The sequence below is a fragment of the Odocoileus virginianus genome, chromosome 17, assembly GCF_023699985.2.
Source record: "Odocoileus virginianus isolate 20LAN1187 ecotype Illinois chromosome 17, Ovbor_1.2, whole genome shotgun sequence".
NCBI lineage: Eukaryota > Metazoa > Chordata > Mammalia > Artiodactyla > Cervidae > Odocoileus > Odocoileus virginianus.
In genome coordinates, this window is record NC_069690.1 from 24,082,690 (window position 1) to 24,094,910 (window position 12,221).

Here is a 12,221-nt window from a genome sequence, read left to right on the forward strand (position 1 = left end):
TGCAGCCTTCTATGAATTTTCAGTCTCTCTCATAACTGTTTCTTTGTTACTTTCTTTTACTGTAACGTGGAGGTCCTCTAGGGTACACAATGCATTCTTGCAATGAAAAATTTCTGCATGTCTTATACCTGTCTGTAACTACAGACACCTTCAATAGTTGAAATCTACTTCCACTCATAGGAAGAAATAAACACTCCTTTGAGATATAAGCTCCTGTTAGGGCTACCTCTACACAGCCTTGCCTGTTCACGCCCCTCTCTGCTTCTTTCCACAGAGGAGGTGGCTGAAGGGAAGAATGCCATCCTTATCGGGATGAGCCAGTGGAATTCAAATGACCTGGTGGAGCAGATGGAGACCATGGGGAAACTGGAGGAGCATCAAGGTGAGATTCTGCTCCTCTGAGGTCTGGGTGTATACCTATGTGTGTTTTGAAGAGTGGTGGTGGGGGGTCGAAGTGATGGCAATTTGGGGCTAGAACCTGGGTTTTCTGTTAAGAGTCATCTGTCTCTCTTGGGACTTCGCCTAAAACCCCTGGAATCTGTGACCTGCAGGAATGCTCATGGGGACTTCTGCAGGATTTTCTGTGGCAGAAAACCTCTAGGATACTTCAACAGAGCTTCCTTTGTCCATTGAATGATCATTCAGGAGGATGGGTAGTTAAGGGCAGGTGGTGGGGTCCCGGCTCCTAGGACTGCCAGGCCTATGTTGTTGGAATCTTCCGGTAAGGAAGGGTAACCGCTGGAGGAGCCTTTGAGAATGGGCAGGGGAGAAGAGCAGCAGTCAGTTGTTGCTTCCTTTGGTTGAATTGTTGAAGAAGGATGGGGCTGAGGACAAATCCAGAGCCTTTTTATGGTGGGGGGTTTTGACCAGGAGCTTAATCAGCAGGCAAAGCAGGCATATCTTTTCAGGCATCCACCCCTCCTGTCCATTTGACCATTTAGCACCATGACCAGAATATTTGTTGAGCAACTACTATGTATATGTGCTTGGTAGAAAGGACCATGGGCTTCCCAGGTGGCACTAGTGGTAAAGAACCTGCCTGCCAATGAAGGAGACATAAAAGACATGGGTTTGATCCCGGGGTTGGGAAGATCTCCTGGGCATGGCAACCCACTCCAGTATTCTTGCCTGGAGAATCCCATGGACGGAGGAGCCTGGCGGGCTGTAGTCTATAGGGTCTCACAGAGTCAGCCATGACTGAAGCGACTTAGCACACATGCATGCAGGAGGTACCAAAGGTGACTTAACTGAGGCTTCTGTGTTGTGATATGTGATGCAGTGTAAGTCAAAACATAGAGGGTGGAGGTCAACCCTTAATCTGAGGGTTATTGGGTCAGAGGAGAGAGGTGGAATTTTAGAAGAAGGCAGGAGAGGAAGCTCAAGAAAGTGTTCTTGACACTGAACCTATAGAGCCAGGGTTTGAAAGGCAAGTGAAGGATGGAACCAAGGAGTTCATAAAATATTGTTTGACTTGTGGGGAACCTGAGGCTCAGAGGGGTGCTGTGGTTCATTATGGTCACAGAGGAGTGAAGAGCAGAGCTGGGGCTAGAACCCTATCTGGGATCCAGGCTGCCTCTGCTTCTGTTAGCTTTTCCTGTCCCTCCAGGCCCCAGTATATCACTCCTCCCAGTCCTCTCGTCCCCATCTCCTCTTTTCCTTTCTCTCTCGACCCCATAATTTCTCAGTCATGGTCTGGGCTGGGCTACCAATCAGGAGGCATTCAGTGAAATGGTCCTGCTTCAGCCCAGGAGAATGACCATCTTGGTGCGGGCCATCTCGCCCCAGCATCTGTTCATTTTCTTACCCCCCTATCCCTCCTTCCCCCGTTCAGAGCCCTCCCCAAAGCAGGTGGCCCATCCTGAGAAGTGCACAGGCCTGGGATGACTGTTCCATTTTACAAATGAAGCACCCAAGGCTCAGAGAAGCTGAATATTTCCCAAGGTCCTTCAAAGCTAGTAGCAGTATCACCCTCAGATTGCTAGACTCCTGATTCTGAGACCAGGGCTTCACCTCCAAAACTGGACCAAGCTGGGCAATTCTTAGACAGCAAGAAGATCGAACCAGTCAATCCTAAAGGAGATCAACCCTGATTATTCATTGGAAGGGCTGGAGCTGAAGCTGAAGCTCCAATACTTTGGTTACCTGGTGCCAAGAATGGACTCATTGGAAAAGACCTTGATGCTGGGAAAGATTGAAGGCAGGAGAAGGGGACTACAGAGGATGAGATGGTTGGATGGCATCATCGACTCAATGGGCATGAGTTTGAGCAAACTCCAGGAAATAGTGAAGGATAGGGAAGCCTGGCATGCTGCAGCTCGTGGGACCGCAAAGAGCAGGACATGACTTACTGACTGAACGACAGCAGCAAGGCAGCTCTGAGTCCCTGCAAAGTCAGGTCCAAGCAACCCAGAGTCTTAAAGGCAGGGCCCTCCTGGACAACTGTAACATTTACAGAAAGGATGGGCTCTGAGTCTGGTCCCTAAGATCAAACCAGAGACGATTTCCCTGTCTCTCCAGCCACACATGTGCAGACAGAACCCTGGGTCTGCTCTTTCCTCCATCCTCACAACCTGGCAGGGGCCCAGAAGGGGTCATGGCCTCCAAGTGCTTCCCCAGGATGGTGTTTGGGAGCAATGAAAAGACAAACCCAGACTTGTACTCACCACCCATCTGGCCATCCCCTCCCATCCCAGCCTGTACTTGTCTGCCAAAGAATGTGTGACTCAGACGCAGTGTGAGCTAAGGAGGTGGTGAGTGAGAAGCAGTGTGAGCTGGGAGGGCAGGGGAGGAGGAAGCTGAGGGAGGTCGATGGGAGGGGCTGAAACCAAAGCTCTGGAAACTAAGAGGTCTGGGTTTGAACCTTGGCCCTGCCTGCCACTCCATGACTTTGTGGCCGGGAAAGTCACATCGCCTCTAGGAGCCTCGGTTTCTCCATCTGCAGAATGGGGCTGGCACACAAATTGTACGCCTGAAATAAGCTGATACTTGCAAAGTGCATTCAGTGACAGGTCATTGTAATGTGGGATGGGGAAGAAGAGTAAAAGGTCTTGCACAAATATAGTTCTAGCAAATGCTTTGTGGAGCTCATGAGAGGTTGGATTCGAGGCAGTTGCTTGCCTGAGTCTGAGAACTGATGCTGTTTCCTCTCAGTATGAAACGGGGAACAAGAAGGAGAGAGGGAGAAGGAGGGGATGAGGAAGGGGAAACCCGTTTCATTCCTTCTGAATCCCATCCCTCTGAGGACTCACAGTGTGAATTCCCACAACACGGCAGAGCACACGAGCCAATTTCATTCATTCTAACAGTCACTTTTGGAGCCCAGACATGGGCTCAACATAGAATGATGGGGAAATAAAGACAAGCAGACTGGCCTTGTGGTCCTTGTAGGAGCTCACAGCAGGGGAAGAGGGTCATGGTCAAGGCGACAGTGTAGTAAGACAGGCTGAGTCCGGGGCCTGATGAGAGAGCCTCAGGGGACTCTTTTGGGGAGAGGAAGTCTCTGGAAAAGGCTACAGTCAAAATTGGTGGTACACCTGAGATAACCAGAATTGAAAAAGACACATGCACCCCTGTGTTCATTGCAGAGCTATTTACAATAGCTAGGATATGGAAGCAACTTAGACGTCCATCGACAGATGAATGGATAAGGAAGTTGTGGTACGTATACACAATTAAATATTACTCAGCTATAAAAAGGAACCAATTTGAGTCAGTTCTAATGAGATGGATGAAGCTAGAGCCTGTTATACAGAAAGAAGTAAGGTGGAAAGAGAAAGACAAATACTGTATATTAATGCATACATACGGAGTCAAGAAAGAGCACTGACGGTCCTTATTTGCAGGGCCGCAAAGGAGACACAGACATTTTGGACACAGTGGGGGAAGGAGAGGGTGGGATGATGTGAGAGAATAGCATTGAAACATATCCGTTGCCATATGCAAAATAGATAGCCAGTGGGAGTTCGATATATGACGCAGCGGTCTGTGACAACCTGGAGGGGTGGGATGGTGAGGGAGGTGGGAGGGAGGTTCAAGAGGGAGGGAACATATGTATACCTAATGCCAATTCATGTTGATGTATGGCCATCACAATATTGTAATGATCCTCTGATTAAAAAAAATGTGGTGGTATAGATCAAGCTCTCACCCTGCCTCTTTCAATGTTGCTGCCCTGAAATGCAGGACTTACTCCAGAGACACCCCCTGCTCATGGTTCATGTCCTGGCCATCACAGCTACCCTTGGTGATGACCCCCAAATCCATCTCCAGCCAAGAGCTCCCCCTTGGGCTCCAGACTCATACTTTCAAGAGTCCCCTACTTGCTCCACCTGGATGTCCCGAAACCACTTCACACTCTACAGATTCCAAATGGAGCTGACCTTCTTCCTTCTGAACCTTAATTATGTTCGATAGCCCATCTTTGATCTTCTCAGTCATTTAGAGCCCGTGTTGCATAGACATGTTCAGATTGCTCTGCTATCTCCAATTCTTGAGGGTGCCATTTCTGGTGCATGCATGTACATGTGTAGGTGCGTTGTGTGTGTGTGTATCTGCACACATGCTATCTGTCCCCCATGAGGTTTGTTTCTTCATTTTTTTACTGTGAACTCATCCTGGTCAGCACCCCACCCTTTTCTTTTCTATGGAACTCTTGTGTCCCCCAGCTTTTGAAAATGTCCTTCTAGAGACTGATCTTGTGTTTCTGCTGCACCTGAGTGTCTCACGGATCTTGGACATTTTATATGCTGAATTTACAGGTTTGTTTCCATTCTACATGAGTGGTGTAAATTTAGACCCTAAACCCATAGGTGGCAAGGGCTTAGAGTTTTAATTACTCATGTGTGAGTGTTTTCTCCCACTGTCTGTGGATGGCTTTTTTTTTTTTTTGCTGCTTCCCCAAAGGAATTTTCCTTTTTTTTTAAAAAAAATTTTATTGAAGTATAGTTGGTTTAAAATGTGTTAATTTCCTCTGTACAGAAAGGTGACTCAGTTGTATGTTCTTTCCCATTATGGCTTGTCACAGGATACTGAATATAGTTTCCTGTGCTATAAAGTAGGACCTTGTTCTTTCTGTCTTTGAGACTGACTTTGGGGGACTTGTTATTTTTACCCGTATTATAGTATTCTCTACAGTAGATGTACCATAATTTATTTAACCACTGTGCAGTGACAGACATTGGGATTTTCCAGCATTAAAACAATGATCCACGCATGAAGAGTATAAGCAGTTGAAACTTGTGATAGATACTGCTAAACAGTTTTCTAAAATAGCCATGTGAATGCACATCCAGCTGTGGATCAGGCAAACCATTTCTCCCACAATCTCACCAGACTTAATCTTATCAAACATTAAAATGGTACCTGATTGACAGGTGAAGACATTTCCTTGTTTTGTTTTGTACTTACTTGATGGCTAGTGAGGTGATCATCTTTTCATAAGTGTGTTGACTATTTTCTTTTTTCTGTTTCTTAATTATGCCTTTTGTTCATCTCCTATTGAATTGTCTTTTTATTATTTAAAGTGAAAGTGAAAGTCGCTAAGTGATGTCCAACTCTTTGTGACCCTATGGACTGTACGGTCCATAGAATTCTCCAGTCCAGAATACTAGAGTGGGTAGCTGTTCCCTTCTCCAGGGGATCTTCCCAACCCAGGGACTGAACCCAGGTTATTGGTTTCTAGGAATGCTTTACCTATAATATGGATATAAATGATGTGTCTGCTATAGATTTGAAATATTTGTCTCTTAAATTCCTGCCACTTGGCTGAATTTTCTTATTAGCTCTAATAGTTCGTCAGTTGACTCTCTTGGGTTTTTTTCTTTTTAGGGAGAGTGTCAGATTATTTACAAATCTCAACAGTTATATCCTTGCCAATATTTAGCCAGCTTACTTATTTTTCTTATTCATTGCATTGCACCAGATCTTCAGATAGATAGATGCTGAGTGGCAAGAGTGATCCAGGCTTGTTTGATCTCAACTGTGATGCTGTAATCCACTCCCCCATTCTCCTCTCATCCTTCTTCCTCCCCCTTCCTCCTCATTCTTCTCAGTTAAGTGTACTGAGGGGTGATTTACCTTAGGTAAATTCATCCTTTTTAGTGTATAGTTTTTACTGCTGCTTCTTAAATTCCATGACTTCCTCTTGGATTTACTTCATCTGTTGACTGGAACAACTCCTCAAGTCATTCTTTCAAGTAGGAACTGCTGATAATCATTTTCTGTCTTTGCATTTCTCAGTATGTGTTCATTTGGCCTTCTCACTTGAATGCAAGTTTGCCTGCATCCATAATCATATTCCCAGCTATCTTTGAAGACATTCCTCATGGCCTTCTTGCATTTAGTGTTGTTGGTCAGATGTCTGAGGCAAATTTGTGAGTATTCTGTTTTTCCTTCTTGTTGAAACTCAGTTTTTAAAAGCTTTATTCTTTGTATTCTGAAGTCACAACCAAGTTTGCAGATGAGGTTTTGTTGTTTGCTGTGTCTGAACTTGGTGTTCTCTTTTGTCATTACTGTGACATTTTCTTTCGATTGTCTCTTCAAGTATTTCTTTCTCTGTATTTTTGCCTTCCAAAACTTCTATTAGGTAGATGCTGGAACCATGTCTCAACTTTCCCTGTCTATTCATGTTTTCTGGTTTTTGCTGGGTTCTGGAGTAGTCTGGTTCCAGCTAACCAACAGTGCACCAATTTTTCTCTTCTTTGGCTATTTCCTTTCTTCTGATCAACTCTTCCATATAGTGTTTTTGTTTTTAAGCAATCATCTTTTCATTTCCATGCACTCTGGTTGATTCTTTTTCATAATAACTTGATGTGGATGCCTTGGACTCATTCTATGCTTTTTAGAGCATCTATCTCCTTGTTCTTTTCAATTTCAGAGTTTTCTGGTAGGTTAGAGGAGGATAGAAATAAACCACTCACATGTCAGACTGGATTAATTAGCCAAAGATCCATAAGTGAGATTATAACACAGAGCAGGAGCGAGTTTGGTTCTAATTGTCTAAGGAAGCACGCAGCTGTCGTTAACATTGTCCAAGTAAAGCAGTCTTGCCAAGTTCTTTTTTTAACTGAGACACAATTCGCATATCATAAAATTCATCCTTTTAAAGTGTGCAATTATATGGTTTTTAATATAGTATTGAAGGTGTGCAATTATCACTATTATCTAGTTCCACAATATTTTTGTCACCCCCCCTTCCCTCCCCGACAAAGAAACCCCATACCCATGAGCAGTCACTCCCCACTTTTCTACCCCCAGGCCCCTGGAATTTCGTATACATGGAGGCAAACAGTGTGTTTTTTTGTGAGATCCATCCATGTTGTACATTGAATCAGTACTTCATTCCACTTTGTGGGTGAATAATATTCTATAGTATGGGTTTATCAGGTGGCTTCCCTGGTGGCTCAGAGAGTAAACAATCTGCCTGCAATGCAGGAGACCTCAGTTTGATTCCTTGGTTGGGAAGATCCCCTGGAGAAGGAAATGGCTACCCACTCCAGTATTCTTGCCTGGAAAATCCCATGGACAGAGGAGCCTGGTGGGCTATAGTCCATGGGGTTGCAAAGAGTCGGACATAACTAAGCAGCTAACACACACATGGGTATATCACAGATTGGTTATCCATTCATCAGTCAATGGACATTTGGGTTGTGTCCACTTCTTGGCTATTATAAATAATGCTGTCAAAAATATTTGTGTACAAGTTTTTGTGCGAACAAATTTTCTTTCACATTCCTACTAAGAGTTCAAATTTCTCTACATTCTTGCCAACATTCGTTATTTTCTGTCTTTTGGGTTACCGCCATTCTCGTGGGGGTGAAGTGGTACATACTTGTGGTTTTGATTTGCATCTCCCTAACAACTAATGATGTGGAGCTTCTTTTCATGTGCTTATTGGTCATTATTCATCTTCTTTAAAGAAATATATATCCAAATCTTTTGCCCATTTAAAAATTGGATTGTCTTGAGAAATCCCTGGCAGTTGAGTGGTTAGGGCATCATCCTTCCATTGCAGAGGACACCAGCTTGATCCCTGGTTGAGGAAATAAGATCTCACATGGGTGCTATACCCTTATGAGTTATACAATTTACATATATTTCTCATTCTGTGGATTGTTTTTTCACTTTCTTATTAATGTCCTTTGGAGCACAAATTTTAAAATTTTTATGAAGTCCAATTTATTTATTTTTTATTTTATTGTTTGTGCTTTTGGTGCCATATTTAAAAAGCCATTGGCTAATGCAAGATCATGAAAAAATTTCCCCTGTGTTTTCTCTTAAGAGTTTTATAGTTTCAACTTTTATATTTAGGTTTTTGATCCACTTTGAGTTAATTTTTGTATATGGTGTGAGGTAGGGATTCAACTTCATTCTTTTGCATGTGGGTAACCAATGGTACTAGCAACATTTATTGAAAAAAATTATTCTTTTCTCCATTTAACTCTCCTGGTACACTTGTCAAAAATCAATTTATCATAAACATAAGGGTTTATTTTTTGACTTTCACTTCTATTCCACTGATATATACGTCTATCTTTATACCAGTATCACAGTCTTGATTACTGTACAGTTATAGTAAGTTTGAAATCAGATAGTGGGAGTCCACCAACTTTTTTTATTTTGCAAGTTCTTTTCTTGAAAGTTTGTTTGGTTCTTCTGTGTTCCTCGCATTTCCATATGAATTTTAGAGCCAATTTCTGCAAAAAATATACCTGCAATTTTGATAGGGATTGTTGTTGAATCTTGTAGATCAATTTTGGAAGTATTGCGAGATTAACAATATTAGTCTTCTAATGCATGAACATGGAAAGTCTTTCCATTTATTTAGGTCTTCTTTAATTTCTTTTAATTATGTTTATATATAGTTTTCAATGTACATGTCTTATACTTATTAAATTCATTCCTAAATGTTTTATTATTTTTGATGCTATTACAACCAAAATAGATTGTTTGTTGCAAGTGTATAGACATACAATTTATTTTTGTAAATTGGTAGTGTATCCTTCCACTTTGCTGAACTCATTTATTGGTTTTATTTTGGAGGGATTCCTTAGGATTTTCTATATATACTGCCTCCAAATAGAGGTAGTCTCACTTCTTGTCCAATCTGGATGCCTTTTATTTCCTTTCCTTGTCTCATTTTCCTGACTAGATTCTCCAGTAAAATACTGAATAGAAATGATAAGAACCAGGCTTCTCTGGTGGCTCAGTGGTAAAGAAGCTGCCTGCCAATGCAGGAGACGCAGGTTCTAGCCCCGATCTTGGAAGATTCTACATACCAAGGAGCAACAAAGCCCATGTGCCACATCTACTGGCCCCAATCCGTATAGCCTGGGAGCCACAACTACTGAGCCCACCAGCTTCAGTTGCTGAAGCCTGAGCGACCTAGAGCCCACGCTGAGCAACAACAGAAGACACTGCAGTAAGAAGCTTGTGCACCGCAGCTAGAGAGTAGCCCCAGCTTGCAGCAACTAGAGGAAAGCTCATGCAGCAGCGAAGACCCAGCAACAATCAAATACAAAAATAAAGAAAGAAGGGATGAGGGCCAGCATCTTACCTTGTTCCTGATCATAGGGGAAAACTTTTCATCCTTTCATCATTAAATATGATGTTAGCTATGGGTTTCTTTTTTTTTTTTTTGTAGTAGTAGTCTTTTATGCTGTTGAAGAAATTCCCTCCAATTGCTAGTTTCTTGAGTGGTTTTGTAAAGGATGTTAGATTTTGCCAAATGCTTTTTCTGCATCTATTGAGATGATCGTGTGGTTTTTGTCCTTTATTATAACAATTGTTATACAATGTTTTGTCCTTCAGTGTATTACATTGATTGATTTTCATATATTGAACAATCTTTCATTCCTGGGATAAATTCCACTTGGATCTTGCCATGTCACTAATCTTTTATGCTCAGGGTTTACATATCTCTTCCAGATTAATTTATACTAATAGTCTATGAACTGTCACTTAAGAGACTCTTCACAATCAGGGCCCTTCTTGTTTTGAAACAAACTTAGTGTCATCAAGGCCACATTCTCATTGAGACAAAGGGAGCAGTCGCTATCTAGGTGTCCTTGATCAATTTCTCTGCCTCCAGCTTTCCAGAGAGCTCTTGTTTCCCTACCACTTACCTTCTGACTCTAGTTTATAACCTTATTTCTAGATATGTAGTTCTTAAAAAGTGGTCCCTGGACCCACAAAATTAGCATCACTTGGAAGCTGTCAGAAATGTGAACTTTGGACTTATTGAATCAGAAATCAGTAGGGCTCAGAATCTGTGTTTTAACTAGCCCCTTGGGAGATTCTGGTGCTTGCTATATTTGAGAGCCATTTATGATTATGATATTAAGTTGATTGAAGGAACCCACAGATCCATTTTCCTGCACTCTCCTTCCTTCAGTCATTGACTTTCCTATCTTTCTTCTACACTATTGGTTTTCCTCTAATATTTAGTCATATTTGGATACATACTCTGCTTTCTGTTTGCAGTTCCCCCTTAGCCTCTCTCTGAGTGGTGTGATATGTCTGTTTACTGCAAGTTTCCACCATCTTATTTTTGGGGAGGGTAGAAGCTGCTGCTGGGTGAGTTGAACCATTAGCTTCTGGGTATTTTGCTCCTCTTGGGTATTTTCAGCCTCCCAAGCTGTCATGTCCCTCGAACTCAGTCCTTCTCACACCTGTGCATGGATGCCTCTGCATGGTGAAAGCAGGGACTGGTGAGTGGGGTGAGGAGGGGAGTCCAGTCACCTGGCTTCTCTCTCGTGGAAGTCCAGACAGTGGCAAAACATTTTGCTTCTGCATTTTCCATCTGTGACCCTGCCCGCCTCTGAGCTGCCTCCACCTTTGGCTCCAGACCTTCCTTTGTGGGACTGAGATTATGGTTTCCTGTCTCATGGCCTGGTTTTATGGGCATTCGACCTTCGCAGTCACACAAAGCCTCCACGCAGAAAAGGATCTCACACTAGAGTTTATGCTCTGCTGTTGCCATCTTGAAATTATTAATCATTTTAAACAAAAACCCCATATGTTCATTTGGCCTGGGTCTTGCAAACTCTGTAGCTAGCCCTGCTGCCCTCCATCTGATCCCTCTGCATTCTGCCTTTTAGGGGTGCCTCACAGTCTCTAATGTGCCACGACATCCTTTCCTACTTTACAACACTGTGAAAAATGAAAAAGTCAAAGTGTTACTCGCTCTTGGGGGTCCAACTCTTTGTGACCCCCATAGACTGTAGCCTGCCAAGCTCCTCTGTCCATGGAATTCTCCAGGCAAGAATACTGGAGTGGGTATCTGTTCCCTTATCCAGGGGATCTTCCCAACACAGGGATTGAGCCTGGGTCTCCTTCATTGCAGTCAGATTCTCTACCATCTGAGCCAAAAAGGATGCTACTAAAGATTCACTCACATAAAATGGTTAAAGTCATTTTCTGGGGATTTGGGCCAGGAGAAAAAGGCTGAGTCAGTTTGCCAGTTGGCCAACTTTAGCCAGTCCTTCTGTGATGCTTCTAAAATATAAATCCAGTAGTATCATTCTGCTATGGAGTTGACAACTAAGTTTTTGTTTCCTGCAGAAGGAAGTATAAATCCTCCCAGCCTGGCATGTAAGCCCATCCTGATTCTATCCTTTCTTCTAACAATTGTCATTGTCTATTGTCTTTATCCCTGCAGGAGTCAGACAGCCCTGCAGTGGCTATCATGAAGGATATTATGAATACGTTGGGATTGTCAGGTCAAGGCTAGATCTAGCAATCTCAAGGTTATCTCTGCTTTGGTGTTCTTGACTTCCAGGGCATACCTCCCTCTGCCGTTCACACTGAGTTCCAGCCAAATGCCCAGGGGCTGCTTGCTGACTCTCAAGCCCACTTGAGCTTGCCTGTTTCTCCCCCAGTTTCCTCTCCAGCTCTTGTAATTCTTTGCCCTTCCCCAGGGAGCCGCCCTGATGCCTCAGTCTCTCCCGGACCACCTCCCAATTGCCCAGCATAGCTTGCTTGGGCCGCCGTGTAGTACTGACCTGTCTGCTTACAGCTGTGCCTTTCTGGGGGGTGGGGAGAGGTACTCTGCCTCCCTTTCTGAACCTGAAGCAGTGAGGGGCTCATCACGCATTCATGCCCTCTCTCCATCACTTATGCATTCAGAACACATGTACTGCGACTTACTCTGTGCCGGACCCTATGCCGGTCAATGCTGGGGACACAGTGATGACTCAGAAATGGACTCAGAATTGACTGGCTCC

The 12,221-nt window shown here is 43.4% G+C and overlaps 1 protein-coding gene across 4 annotated transcripts in view; it reads left to right on the forward strand.

Moving 5' to 3' along the window:
• PITPNM3 (PITPNM family member 3) overlaps positions 1-12,221 on the forward strand; it is a 98,074-nt gene that overhangs the window by 30,187 nt on the left and 55,666 nt on the right. For 3 of the 4 annotated variants that reach the window (XM_070478918.1, XM_070478917.1, XM_020882858.2), the window contains exon 3: positions 275-382. In XM_070478918.1, coding sequence (XP_070335019.1) covers positions 275-382 — 108 coding nt within the window. Of the gene's footprint in view, positions 1-274; positions 383-12,221 lie in introns of those variants that run through there. The other variant, XM_070478919.1, reaches the window with a different exon arrangement.